General features: G+C 42.1%; 1 protein-coding gene across 4 annotated transcripts in view; it reads left to right on the plus strand.

Moving 5' to 3' along the window:
• The window catches only part of pcdh7b (protocadherin 7b), a 111,469-nt gene extending 96,884 nt beyond the window's left edge, over positions 1-14,585 (plus strand). For 2 of the 4 annotated variants that reach the window (XM_061709597.1, XM_061709598.1), the window contains exon 3: positions 10,234-14,585. In XM_061709597.1, coding sequence (XP_061565581.1) covers positions 10,234-10,709 — 476 coding nt within the window. In that variant the 3' untranslated portion in view covers positions 10,710-14,585. Of the gene's footprint in view, positions 1-9,063; positions 9,083-10,233 lie in introns of all 4 variants that reach the window. The other 2 variants (XM_061709599.1, XM_061709600.1) reach the window with 2 other exon arrangements.
• The last annotated feature ends 3,037 nt before the right edge of the window (positions 14,586-17,622 follow it).

A 17,622-nucleotide genomic window follows, 5' to 3' on the forward strand; every position in this document is an offset into this window, starting at 1 on the left:
TTTTGGTTTAATAAGAGCAAAGTTTGCACTTAAAGCCCAATGGGGCAAATGTTCAATAAAAAAACAGCATATTTGAAATCATTTCTTTGCCTTTTGTCAATTCACAAAATAATCGTAATCGAAAATCGGATTTTGAGAGAAAAAAATCGAGATTTTATCTTTGGGCAAAATCGAACAGCCCTAGTGGAAACTGAACTTGGAGGACCTGAACAAGGAGGAGGGGGTCATCTTCTTGTCCCATTTTACTAAACCGCCATGCTTGCTACTTGCTAGTTGTGACTGGTATTACTTTCGAGCACCGTACAGGATTGCAATCAACTGCACCCTTTGCTGAAATCCCAGCAAGATGAACTAACTCAAACATTTGTAGAACAAAAGTTAAAAAGTATCCATCTGCAGATGGACATCTGTGCACCTCACTGCAGCTCTGTCCACCAGTCTACCACCTCCTCCTCTCTCTTCAGTGTGCCGTCCATAATAGTGGCATTGCCAGAGAAAATCCACAAGTGGCGCAACCCATTGTTGAGACTTGAGTCAAAGATAGAGGGTGAACAAGAAAGGTGACAGCACACTCTGTCTCTGCAGCAAAAAATCCAATATATTGCTGCAGAACGGAAGAAACTGTTGTCTATCTCCAAGACAGACTATAACACGGGACACCTTGGCGTTATCGAGACTGTATCGCTCTGAGCTTCTGCGTGAGCAAGAGTGGCTGAAGATTTTGCCAGGCACTTCATTCTTACTAAGCTCTCAAACCTTTCCTGTGTGACGAGACCAATATACTGTGACATTTTCTTGCTACTTTATGTTAAAAGCAGGTCAAGACATGGTATGTACACAAAAGTTCGGGCACACGTTTTCATTCAAATGAATGATAAAGTTCAAAGACAGAGATTTTACACAGTCTAGGGACCCTAGACAGACCCGAGGATACATTAAAGAGGTGCAAGATGAACCTATTTGCTGACTGGCACATCCTTTTAGCACTTTCATCAAAGACTGGGGTGTGCACAGCCATTTGATGAAGTTTGTTTTTACCTTCCCAGTAGTTGTTCTATCTGTGTGAAGGGGAAATTTCTCTGAAGTTTTCCCGATGGTCCCTTTGGTTTCCCAGGTCATTAACGTGCACAGCTGCCTGCATTTTGCATATTTTTATATCTTAATAATCCAAATTGCTTGTCAGTAATAACGATGACAGAACAATTTGATGGTTGGGTTTGAACATTTCTCGGAAGCAAACAATTAAAGGTTTGTTTTGTCCTCAGATATTGTAGAGTGTTCTTTTCAGATGGGTCCCATCTCATCAAGTTAGGATGTTTTTAACCCAGTATTTTAAATGTGCCATTAGATCAATGTGGAAAGCGTTCACTGGCTCCGTTAAATTAAATGTGTAATAAAAGAACAGATACTCCTAAAAAACAAGGGCTTGTTCAGCTCTTTTTTCCCTTAGATAGAGCGCAATAGTCCATCATGTTTTTGGAAGCTGCTGAGACAAGGAAAACTAATCCCTCTGGGAAACACGGGCTCCAGATAATTTGCCTTTGCCTGTTTATGAGCCTACATGCTGAAAAACTGAAAGCTTGTTGCCTTAGGTCAACATAATTACCCTTACCACATTTCCACCACTAGCTTTCCATTAAGGTCATGACTCACCATGCCCAGCTCACTCTGGCCGTCAACGCGCCAGCTACAAGAGCTGAGGGATAATTTCCTCACGGAGGAGGAAAACAATGGTACATGAAAGGTATTATTTGGCTGACTCACAAGCTAACTAGCTTAGACTGCATCTGCAGAGCATCTATTGCACGTACAGCTTTAACTTGAGACTTTTGACTGTGGAAAGCTGACCCTCACATGTATTTGAACATCACTACTTTAAAATAATGTTTAGTTTGGTATTTTCCTCTTAAATTAAGCGATGAATATGCACAATTCGTGATATGTAGGTCATCCTGAATAGGTCTGGCAAACAGAACACATAATGAAATTCTGATGCAAATATGCTGCTAAAATTGTGTCTGAGAGCCCGAGCCGAGTGGTATAACATCGTACTGTTAAAGAAAGCATTGCTCAGGGCTCAACACGTGCCGTTTTTGTTTGTTTCAAGCGTAGAAACCATCCTTCCTTCCAATTTTTTTTTTTTGTAATGACCCCATCCTCATAACTGCACCTCCTCCATTTCTCACCTTTTTTTCCCATGTAGGACCGTATTACCCCAATGATTTAGATGCTTTCTCTCACTCGAACAATCAGCCTCACAGCACAAATCACTGCATTTTTTTTCTTCTTTTTTTATTTTAGGTACAATTTAATTGAAATTGTATTTTGACAAATAACCATTTAATGGTGTAAAACAGGCTATTGTGTGAGTGTGCCTGGGAGTGTGCGATAAGAGTAACAGTGGTGGAGAAGCAATGACACTTCTTTTCTAAAGACTGGCTGGAGAAAGAAGGGCTTGATGGTGTGTGTGTGTGTGTGTGTGTGTGTGTGTGTGTGTGTGTGTGTGTGTGTGTGTGTGTGTGTGTGTGTGTGTGTGTCTGTGAGAGAAGAGAATTTAAAGCCATAGTAAACAATAAAAATACATTTTTAAAAAGTGATTTAACTGACACAGTCACAGCAGCACAGTAAGCCCTGCCATTTTCCACACACTCACTGCTCCCTCTTGTGTATTCTGTGTCTGTCTCATCAGTTAAAGCTTTGCATGCTCGTCTTCTTGTCTACGGCTGGGAATGCCAAGCATAAGTGGACAAAAAGCCTGACGCGAACGTGCACGCTCCTCGTTTAATGTATGGTTTGCTGGAGTGCCGAAGAGGCCGTTTGTTTATATATACGGGCTCCTGTGTTGGTGTGTGGGTGAAAATAAGCTAAGACCGCCATATTGTTTTATCGGTTGCTAGCAGCGTCGCATGCATGTGTGCACCATAGCAGAGCGGCTAATTCTAATCCTTATGGTGCTTCCAGAGTGGAAGCTCAAAGCCCCGCTCTCAAGCGCACACACACAAATGTGGGAGTGAGGGGTGACGCAGTACTTTATTTTTTACTGTAACTGTAGGGGTCTTTTGTTTCAAGCTTAAATAAATAACATGTACAAAGATTCAAGATGTCACTTGTGAAGGTGATCATAGGTGTAATGTTCTAACAATAAAATTAAATTCTGGCAAGAAAACTCTTGTGCTGGAGCTTGGGAGTATTTTTGAATTAGCCTTGTGCACCAGACTGTGCTCTCTCTCTCTCTCTCTCTCTCTCCTCTCACTGCTGTATGTTCCCATAACACATGAGGTTAGGTCACAAGTTCGTTGAAGACATGGGGAGCTACACTCATGAACGCAGACCTGCATAGCTAAGAGGAAGAACATTTCTCTGGGTCTGTGCGTGCATGCATGCACAGACTGAGAGGCATGAGGCTTGTCCATAAGGATGTGCATGCAAGATGAATGAGCGCGATGTGTAGGGACGCCTCGGCTTTGACTGCTCCCTGCTCCAAGTGGTCAGGGACTGCCGGAGACCCGGAGTGAGAGGACACATGCAGAGGGCAGACAGAGTACAAGCGGCATTTGGTAATTGGCTTAGAGATCGTCACCAGAATGAAATTATGCTAGTTAATTTTGACTCCATTAATTACCTCAGGAGCAGGCTGCAGCGCATTCGTTATGGCTCAAAGAGTATTAAAGGTACTGAAAAGAAAAAGCAGCCATATTAAACCCATTTTCCCGTAAAAAAAGGTTTCCTCTCTCAAAACTCTAGCGACTGAACTCCTCCGTTTCCCCAGATGTATGTTAAAAGGAGACATGTTTTGAGACATTGCTGGCGTGAAATTTGTTATTATTAAGATGAAACATTTGAAATTGTATCTATGTTCTATTGTGATTAAATTACAGATTCAAATTCTGACAATCACACAGTATCAGCAGGAATAAAAATTATGTCATCTTCCTTAATACAGCCGAGAAACTCCTATCAGAAGATTGTTTGTGTAAAAAAAAAAACGTCAAAAACAAAGAAGTATAGGGAGCGTGGAAAGTAAGGCGAAAGGAGGTGACAGCTCATTACAAAACTCAATCAGGACTGTGTTTCGCTTCTCCTCTCGGTTCTTCCTCCGCACCTCTCGAGACGCGGTGGGGGTTCCAGATTATTCCCTTAGTTGCCCTTGCCAGGTAGTAAATACTTCAAGACGCTCATGAGGCAGGGAATAGATCAGCTGCTGCCACTTTTAACAACATTCATCCAGCCGGCCTAAAAGAAGAACCGCTCAAGCAAAAAAAAAAAAAAAAAGGTTATGGCAGCGTGGGAAAATCTCGGTCATGAAAAATGCCACATGTGGGACGAGGAGGCTCGCCAGCAGGAAGTGATGTGTGTGACAAGCCTGGCGATGGATGACTATTAGCAGGGATGGAAAATTGCTTGTTTTATGCTCATTCGATCTCAGTGGCCCCCTGCTTGTGAGGTTTGAACCGCGTGAATGAGGGTTAGATGTTTCTGGGTTGGATCTGACACCCGTGCCACTGAGAAAATATCCAACGCTGACATTAATGCCATCAATTAATGCTGCGGCTCGCAGGGCACATCAGTTCTTGCATTTTCAAAAGGCCATTGCTCCCCAGGACTACCCTTTTGTTCCCACCCCTCCCCACACCGTCCGTCCATCTCTTCCATCCCTCCTTAATTGTCTGGCAAACAACTCGGTAAGAAAAAGACAAATATCGCTTTTTCCTGTGGATATGGTTCTGTCTGAACTCCCAGTCACCGCGTTAATAATTTAGCACCTATTCTCCGTCTTGCTGCTCTTATCTCTCAGGAACACTTCCTCCCTCACCATTTTCTCCTCTCAGGCCGTCCTTTCTTCTCTTTTTTCCCTCTCTTTCTCTCCATTTCCTTCCTTTTATTCCCCAAAGCCACCGTTAGTCATATTCAGCGATGCAGTGTCTGTCTGACTGTCTGCGTTCATCACTTTGGACCTCTTAGCTGTGAGGCCTGGCCAGAGGGCCCGCAGAGTGAGACAGCCAGCCACAAGGAGACATGCTCTCATGCCATAATTAGACAGCAAGTTCCACCTAATTAAATGGGATCATATTAGAGGTGAGAATAAGTAGAGAGGGTTGAAAAAAGGAAAAGATTGCAGAGGGAAAAGTTCTATGGCATTTTTAGCTTTTGTTTTTCCATAGCAGTTTTTTTTTCTTTTCCTAAAATCTACATTTAATTGTTCCTTCCTCTATTGGCACATCTGGACTATTACAAGAGGTTGACACAGGAATGTAAGCTCCCGTCGTCATGGTGATTGCACAGCCATGCAAAAGTCATTTGTCCTTTTGTGGAGGGTTTTGATGTCGTGGGTTGGTCCAGGTCCGTTTCCAAGCCAGACTCATTGTTTCCACACAAACACCCTCTTGTAAATCTGCTTCGGAACTTCCTTTACTTATCGCCTGGCTGTAAAAAGACGCGCCCCTTTGGTTTCAAATTGAAATCATGCGGACGGGTGTAAATCGAATCAGGAGGCTTAAGTGTTTATCTTGTGTTGCTTTCTGGTGTTCTTATTATGGGGAATGAGAAAGAGGCCTATTAGACTGAGTTAGTGGAGGGGTGAGCAGCCGTGCATCTGGCTGCACACAGGGCCTCGTTGTTGGAGAGATCATTGAAGCTTTAAAACAAGCTAAATCAAGATCTTTGAATTGATAGGTTAATGTGTGCATGCCTGCGACTGCACGTTACCAGGATTTATTTACAGCACGGAACATTCTTTGTAATCAAAGTTGTATTCGTCATCTCACACCCCCCCCCCTCCCCCCCCCCCTCCTTGTCTTTGCTAATGTCCTTGGTTCCTTCTCCTCTGCTTTCTCCAACAATCTGCTGCTCTCCTTTGGCAGTGTTTTTAGTCCTGCGAGGCCCGTGAGCAGCAGCAATGCTGTCTTCTCCACTCAGTCTGCTGTTTTCCTGTCCCGTGCCCTGACCCTGCTATACTCAGCATTCACACTCTCCCCTCTGCCTCTGTCTCTTCTATTCAGTCCATCCCTTGCACTGCACTCCATTCCTGTCTTCATGCTCTTCAGCTGTTTTTTTTTTTTCCTGCTCCTGCCCCTATCTGCTCTCCAGCCAAATACCCATCAAAGACACACATTCAATACATGTGCACAAAGATGAATGCCCCCCTACTCCCCCTTATATTCTTACCAATCTGCTGGCTGGAAAAGGACAAAGGTCTGCACCAATCTGCAGAGCAGTTGATCAACACTGAGGCCGGTGTTGTCATAAATTAAATTCATACAGGTATGAGGATTTGTGTGCGTGTTAGGGGACAGACATGCAGCGCAGCACTTCCACACAAACAAACCCAAGAAGCAGAAATCACCCAGAAAGGTTTATACACCACTTACAACAACGTTGCCTCAGAGCAGTGCCCTCTATCTAACCCTCCCTTTTTTTTTTTTTTTTGCACCGCTGCAACATTTTAGCAAATGCAAAACACTCCGCACCAAATTGCTACTGTACCCAAAGAGGGGCATTTTTCAAATATCTGAAGCGTAAGCTGGTCAGCTGAAAGAGTGGCTAAGAAAAGCAACAGCTTAACCAGTGCAGCGACCGGCCTCCTCTCAGCTGGATTCCTTGCACAAATGAAGAAAGTCTCCTCAGTAGACTTACTGAAATCTTTAAATGCACACTGTTAGGGGAACTAATTTCCCAGAGCTCTGCTATAGAGTGATGTCTCAGTATTATTATCACCCTAGAAAGGCGTGACATGTTAACAAAAGCCGCTGCTCTTCCATTCAGCCCCGTCGCCTGTTAGTCGCTGTTGTCCTACAGCGATGTGGAGAGCAGGCGTCATCCCGTGGCACCCACACGAAGCCCCTGTATTGGAGCTCTGGACCTGCAAATAACAAGGCCTGAGCCCGGGGGATGTCACCTGGGACGGAGAGACCCGCTTGTTTGGCTGTCGGTGTTGCAGCAGCGTTTTTCTTAACATGACGGCTTGACCCAATTGTGCTGTGGTGTGCTGTGGCGGCGTGCGTTTGCAGGATGTTCGTGAATATGCAACAAAAGTCAGCTACTGTGCTACGTGTGCTCTGAGGGCTTCTCTTTGAAGATGTTTCCTACGTCCCGATTTCTGAATTGGGTCTTAAAAAGGCCTGTGGACATTTGCAGAAAAAAAAGCGACAAGTCCCGTTTTATTAAACCGCTTTAAACAATTAACATTTTTCCCTCATCTTTATTTAAAGGGGACCTATTATGGCATCTAATACCTATTTTAAACAGGCCTTGAATGTCTTAAAAACAAGCTTTTGATTGTTTTTGCTAAATAAATTAGAAATTCAGCCTCTGAGCCATGTCTTTATCTTCCCAGTCTCTAACCTCATTCTCTATGGGAGGCTATGATAATGAGGCTCTGTGCTGATTGGCTGCCTGAATGACACGGAGCAGGGGAGGGCACAAAGCAAGTTTTTACAACCAACAACAGAGCAATTTGCATGTCTAGCTCGAACAGACGCCATCACGATACACCGCTACGGAAAAAAGGCGGAAGCTCCGGCCGGCGGAGTTAGTTGTGGGCGTGGTTTCCCGCATCGGAGGCCAACCGATGTAAAATCGCATTTTGGTTACGAAAGGGAGCAGAATCTGAACGGCTCGTAGATCCACATCACACAGGACGGCTCATCCGGGCGGCTGTACAGACACTGCAGAATTTGGTTGCTTTCCTCCTTCTCTGAGTTGGCAGGCTGAGGGGAGACCACTTTATATATGTTAAAGCAAGAAAAAACCTGTTTTTCATAATAGGTCCCCTTTAATTGTTTGCTTTTATTGTCCTGACTTTAATCGTAGGAATTAAAGAAAGCCAGAATGGATTTATCCTCCGGACAAAGGGGATAAAATGAACACCTAAAGAGGAGTGAGCTTTACACTAAACTGTACATGACATCAGCCAGCAGATGATAGTACAAGCCTGCGCTGAACCCGGCTCTGAAACCCATCTGTCCTCCAGCTTCCCATAAGTGAGATAAGTCTTTGGATAAGTCTGTCAGAGTATTCATATTGAAGCCCAAACCCAAGAGAGAGTGGCGAAAAAAAGGGCATTTTTTTGCTTTGAAATAGGAGTCCAATTCATTAACTCAAAAGAAAAGTTCCTCAGTTGTAGCAGTCCTGCAGAGTCGATGATCGGTGCGAGGAAATCTTCTTTTCAATGTACACAACACGCAGAGCGCCGGCTAACTGCCTCAGCATCTGACTGTGCAGCATGGCTGCTTATCCATGATAGCTGAACAATGCAAGATGTCTACCCTGCTGTCTTTTTTTCTTTAAATGACTTTGAATATGATCAGGGGGTGAGAAGCCAATTGGAAGAGCAATCAGGAGAGGCCTAAAGAGACTCGCTGTGCATTGTGGGTACCCTGATGGCTCAATCTTTAGTGTAAATGAGCGAGGCAGTCCGTACCTGGTATCCACTCATGTCGTTGATGGCTGTGATTGTCAAGCTGAGGTCGAGAAAAGGAAGAATAGACATGCTGCGATCCAAAGCCACAGTTGTCATTTTCATCACATCAGCCGGCATGTTAACTGTGATTGCAGTTGCATCTCTATGTTGTTCCATTTTTTCCTGCTTTCTCATCTATTTGCAAGTCATTAAACAGAAGTGCTTAACGTTTTTGGCTTCAGTAATAGCTGAAATGAGTGACAGTCTTCTCCTGGAGCACTGGCTACAGAGCGCCAGCTTTATAAAAGTAATTTTTGACATCGCAGGGATAAGATTTCCTGCAAAGGAATGGCACTCTCAAAGAAACATCAGAAAGGCTTTCATAGTGAAAAAAGAGATTCATTTGTTGATAAAAACCAATCCAGGAGGACCTGAGAGGCCCATCATCCGCCTCTTCCAGTCTTGTCTTTCTGTGCTGTCCTTGTTGTAGCTGCATTGTGTCCTGGGTCACGTGTCTGCCCTGCATAACACTTGTGTTGGTGCTGTTGTCAACATGTCTTTCAGTTCCAGCGTCAGTGCTGCTCAAGACTGCTCATATAGTGCACTTACCACTGCACAAGTTAAGACTTAAAGAGTGATTTCTGTTCTATTTTTTTCTTTTACAGGAGATAAAGAGCATTAAAAGTAAGCCATGATCCAAACTCTTTATTTTTCTGTTTGCTTTTTTAAATTTATTTTGTATTTTTTTAACCCTGGGCAAAGGCATGCTTCGCTTGGTTTGCACTCACCCTCGCTTTCGCTTGATTTTGGTTTTCCATTCTCGACCTCGGGTCATTAAGAACTCTAACGTAGCACCCTGATAATACATACACTGTGTCATTTAAAAACATTCCAGATATAGTATATATGTATAGTTTGGGTCTCATGTTGAACTCATTCACCAGCTTTGGGTGTATTATTGGATTGTTTCACGTCGCAGGAGAGTATCTGTCCAGCCTGTTTTCATGATGTGGATATTTAAGCACATAATTTCCTCTCCCCAATAATGCATCGGATGTCGTTAATCTGAGGCCAGCGCTCAGCTAGGTAATTGGTTAAGACCACTATTAGTGGATTTAAGAGGATATCAGAGCTCTTGAGTCCCACAAAGCTATTAAGCTACTTAGATGAGAATGTGATTGCCATCTGTCAATCAGCAAAATAAGAAAAACAGGGTGCTGATGGGGTTCCCACATCACAACAGGCTAACGCTGAGCGGGTGTAGTTGTGCGTCTTAAGTCTGAGATGATGAGTTGAAGCTGAAAACATAATTTGTCCTCTTCCACTCCTCTCTTTATCCCTCCCCTTCCCCTTTCCCTCTCAGCACAAACGCGTTTTGAAGCATGATATTATTTCAACTCCGATTCATGCCACTGTTTTTCAGTTTGAGCCTGTTAGCCAGTAGTGTCTTCTTTTAATTGTATTTCTTTTTTTTCTTATTTTTGTCATGTGGTATGGGTTCTGCATGAAAACTTACAGTTTTATAAGCAAAACAAAAGCTTTGTTGTGCTCACCGGTGATAAAAGTCTGCGGAGACCTGTGCCTGGTAACCATCAAGACCAGCTTTTATTGCTTTCTACCTTCTCCATTAAGTTTCAGATGCGGTGATGACCTCATTAGGGAGGAATCTTTACATATTCACGCATCTTCTGTACAGTCAAATCACATACCACAGCAAACACTTAGCGGCAGGAAAGTTTGTCATTACCATTGATAGTTTGTAATTTAATTTCTCATTTTAGTAGAACCAGACTGTAGTCATTGACATCAGTTTCTCTCTTCTCTGGTTCCTCCAGACTCCCGGCCCCTGCCTGACGTAGCCATGACTGGCAAGTGCACCAGGGAATGCGATGAGTACGGCCACTCGGACTCCTGCTGGATGCCTGTGCGTACGTCGCCCGAGCGACGGCCATCCAAGTCAACCACCAACCCCCAACAACCAAAGCTTTCTACGTTCATGACCGGCAGCGGCAGCAGCGGCAGCAGCAGCAGCGCCGACCAGCCCGGCAGCCAAGAGACCCTCGCCATGGCCGCCATGGCCAACGGAGACCCCACCACCGCTCACATGATGGGAGACCGCAACCGCAACCTGCTCAACAAGAGGATGGCCTCCTCCTCCTCCTACGAGGCCTTCGGGTCGTCTTCTTACGGCTCGCCGGGAGGCGGGGAGGAGGTGCTGGGCCACCCCACTGAGGAGATCCCCCTCGCGCCCACCGGGGAGTACAAGCCCACCTCCTGTGGCACTCTGACGCGACGGGAAGTTTACCTGTGAGCTCAGAGCTAACGTGCCGCCACACGCGGCATTCAAACACACTGCTAAGCATAGTTTGCTTACACGTCACCGTTACAGCTCTAGAATCTTTTAGCCGCAAGTAGGACTAAACCTTCTCCAAAGACCTTTCCGGGTACTCCTTACTGAAAAGTCTAAGTGGATATAGAAACATTGTACCATTTTTAAAGCGCTTATTCCGCCCATGACCTGAAAGAGGGGAGGAGGAGGTGGAGGAACTCTCAGTGAGGCTGTTATACTGGCGAGTCGGGCTCTTGGGACACAGTCTGCTGCCTGAAAGTCAATCTGTACAGTAATCAACTCATTTTACATACACAGCACACGCATGAGTACTCCCCGTTCCCATTGCAGGGCCCGTTCCGTTACAATGACACTGTACAAAAGAGCCTGGTTCTTTTCTTTTTGTGTTTGTTTTTTATATAGAGTGAAAGCTGTACACATAGGCAGTTTAAACATTGCAGTTTTACATTTTCAAACAGTCCGAGCAAACTGGACTCTCGTGATTTTACACACTCGACCGAGGACCCGGTCGTCTTTTAGCCTCTGTGCTTAACTTGAAGGCTAAAACTGCATTTGAAACTTATGAGGACGGGAAAGACTAAGCTTTAAATACCTGGCCCTCTCCCTGATCTGGAAACCCTTGGACACAAATGGGAGCCGGTGGAATTTACTGCAACACTTGATGAGATGAGATGAACTTGATCGACCGATTCTTACAAAGAGTGTGCGAACTTTTCACAAGGTGTCGCCTACTGTACAAAAACATCGAACCATAACAAGAGTGCTAACTGCTCCCATTCCCTTTTGTCTCGCTCCCTTTCCTCAGTCTCTTGTTCTTTGTCTTTGAATGGTGCGATCGAGACCAAAAGCCCTCCTTAGAAATGCAAGACCTTTCGCCAACAGGGATCACCTTGAAAAGCAAGATGTTCACTTTTGGATCGCCTTAGTGCAATGGTACCGTTCATTTCAAAGAGTAAAAGCCCTCTTCCTCAAACAAACATGACGACATACACATGCAGAGACAGATTCATTTAAAGGAGGCCAGTGGCGCTGCTATAACTGACTGAAAATCCAGGGTAAGCACAGTGTTTTGGCATGAGATTCAAATTATCGAGGCGCAGTTACAATTTTAAGTTTGTATAGGCATAGCGTGCCTGTGCAGGTGTCTGCAGATGCCCCTAATAGGCTTAAGGGGGCAGAAACATGGCCCAGTTGGTCTTAAAACAGCTGAAAGGACAGGATTTTACAGTTATTTCCTTTTTATGTGTGTGTGTGTCTGTGTGTGGGTGTGAGAGGACTGAGCAATAAATGTCATATTGTACAGTACATCCGGCCAACAAGCGACGACTTCTTTTTCACTCCCTCTCGAGCCTTCAAGGTGACATTAGCACACGCGGCCGAGCAGGAGTCCTTCAAGCACTCTCGGTTGTTACTTTTAGTAGCATGAATGTACCAATCAGCTCAACGGAGAACAATCAAAAAGCAACACAAGCAGATACCAGGAGGCATTCGGATTACGCGCTGGAAAATTTGGTATCATAAAGAAACCAAAGCTTCACAAACAGGATGAAGCACCCCCCCCCTACCCCGTTCACACACACAATGAAGATAGCTTTCATTGAGAACTTTGCTTTAACCACACATTACATGAAGATTTTGCTTTTCTTTCAGTGAAGGATTGAGCTTGAACGATGAGACTGTGGCGTCTCAACAGAACCTCCATCACATCCTCGGAGCTGAGGCTTCACACACAGACACACAATATTGTTGAGATGTTGTGCCTCCCTCAATTCTTTTTGTCGTTTAGATTTTTTTAATTTGCAGCTGCAGAGGCACAAAATCTCATGATTATAATAAAGCAAAAGAATAATCAGATGCAACAGAACTTTTTGTATGTTAGCGAAACCCTTTTGGTTTGACCGGAGGAACTTTTTCTGCGCTCCGGCAATCTATAGTCTGTAAGTACTCCTCGTCGTTTGAAAGAAAGTGCTCCTATACTTATCAGCTGTATACATAAATATTTACTTTTTACTGCACGTTTAATGGGAACTTACTTCACCTAATGAGAAGGAAGATTTAAAAGAAAAAAAAACAGTAAAATAAAATGTGCAAAAAAAAGGAATCCCTGTAAACATGGAAAACCATCTTGTTGCTTGCATTTGTTATAACCTGAAAAGACATTAGCCATGTACAACAAAGTAGTAAATCAACCAAGAACATATTGTTGATTTTTTTTTTTAATATATCTTTTTTTTTTCATTCCCAGTTTCATAATTGTCTCGTATATCACAATCCCTAAAATCATTTCTTTTGTACTGCGTTTATACCATCAGATTAGAATACTTCTATCTTTTCTTTTACTTTTTCTCTCGCTCATCGACTACACTGTAACAGTCAAAACCGTGGATATGATCAGAAAAATGTACTATGTGTTTTACTTTTTTCTTTATCTGGTGCCACTTTGTATATTTAGAGTGCTTCTGAAAAAATGAAAAAAAAAAACGTTTAAAAAATAAGAGTGAATGCAAATATGCAATTGTGCCTTTTTATACCAATTGGTATGATTAAATGTTGGTTTGGAAAAGTGCATAAATGATTATATCGATGCTCACAACATAGATGGGTGGCATTTAGGAACTGAAATACATTTGCATATCTTAGATGAAATACCATGATGTCAGGAGTTTAATTTTTCCTCTTTTTTAAATTCTATTACGGCAATCCTTTTTTGTTTCTTCTTTTTTTTTTTGGAGGTGACCAGTCAAATGTCCGTGAGCCCGTAGGTCTAATATTCAAGTGGCTATTGTTCACTGGGTTCAGTTATCCGGTTGAAATACCCTTTCCTAGCTTAGTGCATTATTGAATGAGTACAGGTACATTCAGAAGTTGCTTGTTGGTAGAAATAATAACAATATAATGGCTTTTCTTCTATTTTTTTTTTTTTTTTTTTTATATCCACTCATGTACATGTGTAACATCAGAGGTCAAGTAACCTTCTTTGTGCATGAAACACGTTTTAAGACTGAATATTAAAGAATTGGAGGCCAGGAAGTGTAGGAATAAAAGCAGGAAGATGTTTGGAGAAAATTCTTGGCAACGTTTGACTGCTCTGCGTTGAAGGAATCTGGAGATAAAAATGCTAATGTGACGTTTTACTACTGTAGGAGAGGTAAACATAGGGAGGGGGAGGGTCTGCAAAGGAGAGCAGCTGACTGAACACACACCTCAGGATGTGTTGTGCAACGCAGCACAACACGCGTGCAGGTTTAGAGTATATGCATATCTGAACAGATGCTGCACTCCGAGCCAACAAATAAGCATGGTGAAGGGATTGCTGTGATGTTCCAGGGTGATGCTCTAAATTCCTGCATCAGATGAAGTGAAAACAAAGACTGCAGAGTGAAAAGAGAAAGAAACGGCAGAAAGGATCCCCTACACTGGCAACTAGAACTCACCAGTACAGTCAACAGTACATCAGATCTGAGTAATGATGGATTAAGTGGCTGGTCATGGAAATGTGGATGAAATGGCAAAGAACATACGGTGCACCTGGCTGAGGTGTGTGTTCGGGAAGTGCTCTCCGCATATTCGTAAAGCATTCACAGTGTGTAATGAGATTTGTAATATTAACCATTACTATTTGTCCTGCGACTTGGATGTTGATATAGAAATTGAGGAACCAATTTATCATCGTTTAATATGAGTCACTATGCACGCAGCTTAGCTGAACATGGCAAATTGTATTGAACGCAAGTCCACTTCTATTTATGAGATATTTTACATAATTTAATTTGCTTTTGTACAGGTTTGTGTAAATAAATTGCTTGTCATTTTTGTCTCTGCAGAAATTAAAATATAACATGGTAAAACAACAGCTGTGCTTCTGTTTCATTATTTTTGTGTTTTACCTTTCTTACTTTACCGTAATGTGTTTCCTCAAAATATAATTTAAACACCGGTTTGCCTCTTTAAAGTTACCAGTGGTAAAAGCCACTCATCTTTCTGATATCTAACATTAAATGGACAAATCCTGTGAACAACATGCTCCTTTTATAAAATCATTTCAATTACTGACATCAATCTCAGTATATGTATAATGTATGCATTTTCATTCTACATTTAACAATTACTGTTTCATGAAAGCTGGAGTAGACAGTAATCTTTTCGTGTCTCAGAGAAATCTTTCCGTAATAACTTGTCAGGTTATTATAATTTAAGTGGCCTGACAAGAAACTAGATGTCCGTGCCTTCAGAAGATGCTGGCCATTATAGAGGCTGAACCACTGCGTTTTGTGACACTGCAGTTGTGTTTTACCTTCAAGCTCAGCTGCAGTTGCAGTTGCAAATGTTGCAGTCATGTGCAGAAACAACAGCTAAGTTAGTGGCGTGTAACTCACGGTGCTATTGACCCATAATGCTGCTGTAAAAATTCTAGATTCATGTCTCTGCCCACCATACTCTTAGTCTAGAGGTCAAAGTCTCTACATTTTCACAATGTAAGAAAATAGACATTTGGGCTTTTTAATGCTGCCTGATATTACAAAGATAACCTTTAAACAGGGGAGTATCATTAATGTATCAGGGCTTTGAAAGAAAGGGCTGATCTGAATGAAATGTTGGACCTGGACTTTTGATCTGTATTACAAAAGTTTCCCAGAGCAGATGAACTTGGAAGGGGTGATCTTTTTACTTTTGCATTATGCTATGCCTTTAAATTCAGGGTTACATGCCCATTTTGAAAAGGTTTAACTCCAAAGTGTTTTTGAATCTTGAATAGCAGAGGGATTTTAATAATTAACAAGCAGAAAGAACAATATAAATGCAGCACAATATGTCTCAGGCTTTTCTGTGCTATGTAGTCAGACTGGAAGTAATGTATGTTTATGCTTTAACAGCACAATTATATGTGCACTGGCATGCATACAAACCTGTATATTCATCTATATTTCAGTAAAGGGGTCCAATCCTGGCTTTGTGTCTCAGTTGATGCATGAGGCGATTACGGCCTAGGTAATTAGAGATCCATTCTAATCCTTTCCTTACGCTCTGATTAACTGCCTGCTGCAGAATCCTTACGCCATAAAAGCAGTGGTGGTATTTTCAAACAAAAACTACAAGGCAATCTTGAATAAGAAACTGCATCTCAAAGGTGCAAAGATTTTGTGAGGTTTCCTCCCGACAGTCAGGTCAGAGTGGAACACAGTGAAGAGTGGTGTCATATCACTTCCTACAAAACTGTGGACTGGAGAAAAACACTGTTTATCCACAAACTTGTGAGGTTTTGTTCATGTAAAATTTCAAGTATGACTATTTTGTTTTCTCCTTTCTTTTTTCTAAATCCTGGCTGTTCATCTTCAATAGATGTCCCTTCTCAGCAATACTAAGATTGAATCCTGTTTATATGCAAATGGTTTTGCTCATTTTCTCGTTCTCTCGGAAGAATTTTGAATTGCCAGGCATGGAATCATCAGCGGGTAGTATTCATTTTTCTGTTAAGAGAGGGGGGGAATTAAGACAAATTAGGCTGAATCTGAATGTAATTAATATTTAGGCAATGCATACCAATGAGCTGTTGTGAGATTTATTCATTTTTTATGAATAAAAGAGTGACTGAATACTATGAATACCATTAATAAGGATAAGAGAATAAGGATACAGAAACGGCGTCCTGCAGTGACATCACTGACAAACAGGAGGCAGCAGCAAGAGTCACAAATGGAAAATCTTAAATTGGACTATTTGTATGCAGAAAACCCACATTTTTCCTTTTTTTATGATGCATATTCAACTTATGGTGTTAATTGTCATAAGGTGTATCATTTCCACAGGTGAGGGAGCACACGATGGCAGGAAATGAGTTTCCCCCAGCTGTTAAGGCACATGTGTTAGTATTAGAAGCTTTGATTCAATCTGCACCCTGTTGTATTCTCTCAAGCAAAGTATCAGTATGAGTTCAAAGTAGTTTGTGAAAAACATTGCTGACACTAGTCAGTGCACACAAAAGTCTCCAAAAATCACCAGCATTTAGAGTTTCTTTGATCACGTTCTTAAAAAGGCTCTAATTAATGAAATTCCATGTAGAAACCATGCAGTACTATCAACGATTATACTATTTGGAGTGTTGGAGTAATATTTTAAAGCAACCGTAGGTCATGCCTGGAACATTTATTTAAAACCAAAATGTTTCCTCTCTTCCTTCTCTACCTCCTTCAAAAACCACAGTCTCTGTTGATGTTGGTAACCTGAAGCCAATGAGCATCTGCACATCTAAGGACAGATGACACGGAGATTATTCAGGCCATTTTGAAATACACTAAGCATCATAGAATATACACAAGCGGCACAACAAAATAAGAGGAAAAATCCCAGTTTTAAGCCCATAAAGACCATTGCCCTCCAAACATAAAGGATCTGCAACATCAAGCAGCTAAGAGAACGCATCATAAAAACACAAGAATGTGACTTCCCCCAGAACATCAGCACTAACAACTAGTTGCCAGATGCAACAAACACCATAAGTTGAAAGGAAAGATGCAACATCTGGTTTTCTCTTCCTTGAATGACAGGTAGACGGTGGCTCCACAAGCCAGTCAATTCCCATTGACTCGCCTGTTAAAAATGTCCACAGTTACTGCAGAAATAAACATATTTGCAGCCTGGTACAAAAAACTGTCTTGTAAACTGTTTATATCCCTCATCAGATAAAATTTCATAAATGTATGCATAATTAGGGCCATGTTTTTTTTTAGTTCAACTTTATGGTTTCAAACAGCAGACTTTTACTTTAGCTATTTAGAACTTTTGCTAAACTTGGCTTCTGAGCTTTAAATAAAAGTAGAAAATAATTATTTATTTTTTTAGATTATATATATTATTTTGCTTTAGCTGTTGTAAT

Source organism: Cololabis saira, chromosome 20 (genome assembly GCF_033807715.1).
Source record: "Cololabis saira isolate AMF1-May2022 chromosome 20, fColSai1.1, whole genome shotgun sequence".
NCBI classification, from domain to species: Eukaryota; Metazoa; Chordata; class Actinopteri; order Beloniformes; family Belonidae; genus Cololabis; species Cololabis saira.